This window comes from Colias philodice, chromosome 18, assembly GCF_061535455.1.
Source record: "Colias philodice isolate Cphi_HAF_F1 chromosome 18, ilColPhil1 Martin Lab GWU primary, whole genome shotgun sequence".
NCBI lineage: Eukaryota > Metazoa > Arthropoda > Insecta > Lepidoptera > Pieridae > Colias > Colias philodice.
Window position 1 is genome coordinate 1,688,667 of NC_143103.1, and position 3,349 is coordinate 1,692,015.

The 3,349-nt window shown below is 35.4% G+C and overlaps 1 protein-coding gene across 1 annotated transcript; it reads right to left on the minus strand.

Annotated features, from left to right (window-relative positions):
• Window positions 1–331: 331 nt before the first annotated feature.
• On the minus strand, window positions 332–2,591 carry LOC149480244 (epithelial serine protease-like). The gene is made up of 5 exons (XM_089706324.1): window positions 2,394–2,591; window positions 1,775–2,042; window positions 1,490–1,579; window positions 1,211–1,410; window positions 332–490 (listed from the first exon to the last, which is right to left on the minus strand). The coding sequence occupies exons 1-5, from the start codon at window positions 2,589–2,591 to the stop codon at window positions 386–388; spliced, it is 861 nt and encodes a 286-aa protein (XP_089562450.1). The 3' UTR covers window positions 332–385.
• Window positions 2,592–3,349: the final 758 nt, after the last annotated feature.

Sequence of the window (3,349 nt, forward strand, 5' to 3'; positions counted from 1 at the left end):
TAAATAAATTCTTCATTTTTTTCCAAGAGTTGCAACGTTCTTGCATATAACCTAAAATCCATACTATAATATTATAAATGCGAAAGTAACTCTGTCTGTCTGTCTGTTACTCAATCACGCCTTAAATACTGAACCAATTTACATGACATTTGGTATAGATATATTTTGATACCCGAGAAAGGATATAGGCTACTTTTTACCCCGGGACATAGGATAGGTTTTATCCCGGAAATACCACGGGAACGGGGACTATGCGGGTTTTTCTATGACTGCGCGGGCGAAGCCGCGGGCGGAAAGCTAGTATTAGATATAATAAAGAAAAACAAAGTCATAACGTAACAAAAACTTTATTAACCTAAGTCTTAACAATGGAGCTATGAATTGTTCACATGCGGGACGTGATCCAGCTGTTGAAGGAGGTGACCCTGGCGAAACCGGCGGGCAGACCAGCTTGGCAACCACGGGGAGAGCCGAAGGAGGTGATACCGATCTGAAAGAAGACAATAGATTAGAAGATGAAGACAATAAAAGTAGTATAAATCTTACTGATAGAATAAGGAAATGTATGGATCGAAAATTTGTAAGTTATACGTGTAGGTATATTAGTAAGTTTTGGCAATAACTAATGCTCTTGATGATGTTGTTTGAATGAAATATGGCAAAAATAACTTTCATTACGCTTCGTTCACATTTCTCATCAACTAATAAAAATATGAATTCAGAATATGCTGATTTATATAAGTATTATCATTTTAATGTTGTCATGCGTGATGGGAAAATAATTATCATATTTTGTCATACGATAATAGACAGTTTCCTTAATTATGATAAAAATGTTTGTTAATCCCATTTTATATGTTTTTTTTTATTTCAATACGTTTGGAATATTAAAATGTAATTTCAGTAATTGATTGATTGTATCGCGCGAATCGAATACGGTGATTGAAAGTGATTAAAAGAGGTATAGTAGAGTCTAAATAAGTGACAATTAGTCTGATTAGTGATAGTCTCTCTCTCTGTGTTGAACCTCGATCCATTAATGTTGGTGACCATTTGATGTAAAATGATTTATTTTATGGCTAATAATATTATGGTTATAGACGATTTTTTAATGATAACATTGTCCAGGAAACTGTAATTCTTTCTGCCGAGTTCCAAAATACGTTTGAAATAAGAAGTTTGTATGAAAAAGTGTTATAAAGTTATTTACCAAAGTTCTGCCACTTCCAGAGCCGATGTAAAGGGGACCACCGGAGTCACCACCGCATGTTCCGCGGCCACCTTCACCACTGGTACAGAGGGTGGATGCAACGACGATCCTTGTTCCGAAGGTGTTTCTGCACTCAGCGTTGGTGATCACTCTGATGCTGACATTTCTTTGACTTGCGTTGTTGGGGATGCCAGATTGAGCTGAAAGTACAAAAGACTTTAATACGTCCTTTCTATTTGCAAACATATTATTTGTTAAAAATATGAGTAAGATACTCACAGTCAGAAGTACGCCCGTAGCCAGCAGCGACGGCCCAAGTACCGGCGTAGTCGTTTGACCCAGAGGCCAAGTTGATAGCTTGAATATTGTCTAGAATACAAATCGTAAATTAAAGTTAACAAGCAACACAAAGGTGTAAAATAATATGGAAGAAACTTTTAAGACCGATACATAAATGATAGTTCAATTTGAGAAGGCATATTGTTACCATTATAGTAATAATTTCTAAGCAGATAGACGGACATTGTAGAAGAACGCTTATTATTGATAAAAAAAGTTCCTTACTGTTGAATCCAACCCAGTTAATTGTGATGATGGCAACGTCGTTGTTAGCGCTGTTCCAGTTCCAGCTTTGGTGCATTTGAACGTTGCTGGTTGTGATACGAGTACCACCAGAGAAAAGGGTGAGAGTTCCCAAGACAACAACGAATTGACGAGCCTGGTTTCTTCCGTCGAACCAGCAGTGAGCAGCGGTCACAGCTTTGGTGTTAGAGATCAGAGATGATCCGCATACTGAAGTGAAGCCATTGGTAAGGGTAATAACAAGCCCTCCCTTAAATAAAAGAAGAACAAATTGATATTGAAGTTGATTTAAACATTCAGTACTCTACATATGCAACATAAAATATTCAGAACATAAAATATTTTCACAATTCTAATCACAATTTATATCAACAGCTTGTGGCATATCGTATATGCAAAATATAATATCGGAAAAACACAATTTTTTAAGCGAGTTTTATGTTGCATCCGAATTTAAAATTAACGGATGGAGAACTTTTGGAGTATTAGATATAATAAAGACGAGACAGCTAATTTTTTTTTCATTTAACAAGTGGAAGCTTAAGATACTTGGATTCGATACTCAGTTATAGTTTCCAATATGAAAAATTTTGTGACTTACCAAGTGTGGGTGAGCTCCTTGGGAAGATTGGCTACCGCCAACAATTCTGGAGCCATCAAAATCGATAGCTGCTTCTGCTTGCTGGATTCTGTTGGCCTCTTGGATACCAATGCTCTCGTGGTAGTTGAAAGCAGTGGTGGTGGTTTCCCGGGCAAGAGCCACGGCTAGAAGGCCAGCGAGTACGACGAGTAACTTCATATTGACGGACAACAGAATCACTGTTCCGATGTTAACAGTGATGTTTTATACCAAATTTTATCTATTTGTAGAATAATTAAATCTTTCTGATAATGATATCATCATTTTTGCTTATCGCGGAAATACATTTAATGACTATTAATCTCTTTTAGCAACAAATTACAAAAATAGATATGTTTTAAAATAGTTTTAAATATGATTAGTATTTATGGAGAGATGCGTAATTATATTAGTAAATGTATTGTTAAAAAATATGGAGATTGATTAACATAATCCCTACTAATATTATAAATGCGAAAGTAACTCTGTCTGTCTGTCTGTTACGCTTTCCCGCTTAAACCTCTCAACCGATTTTGATGAAATTTGGCACAGACAATCTTTAGACCCTGAGAAAGAACATAGGCCACCTTTTATTGCGAAATATGTACCACGGGCGAAGCCGGGGCGGACCGCTAGTATTATAATATTTTAAACAAAAAATATCCCATAAAATGATTTAAAGTTGTGTACATAAATTTGATAATTTACTGGGCGTTATCTTTATATTTGTTTTGAGTAGGTAGCTATCATAAATGAAAATCACACTCATTGATTAGGATTATACATTATATTATAATATTATAATCTATTTTAGAAAACAAATAGTTTTATGAAGATTACACATCTGTATGCTGATTCACTGCTCTTTGAAGAAAAATTTCCTTGCACTCCTTCCAAAATTTCCTTCCAAATTGCATTCCCTACTATATAGCTTGATA

Excerpts from the sequence above, each read along its gene's own strand:
- LOC149480244 (XM_089706324.1), bottom strand. The coding sequence starts at position 2,591 with ATGAAGTTACTCGTCGTACTCGCTGGCCTTCTAGCCGTGGCTCTTGCC. Across the intron at positions 1,580-1,774 it reads TAACTGGGTTGGATTCAACA|ACAATATTCAAGCTATCAAC; the intron begins GTAAGGAACTTT and ends TTTGTATTCTAG. Across the intron at positions 491-1,210 it reads CTGGAAGTGGCAGAACTTTG|ATCGGTATCACCTCCTTCGG; the intron begins GTAAATAACTTT and ends GTCTTCTTTCAG.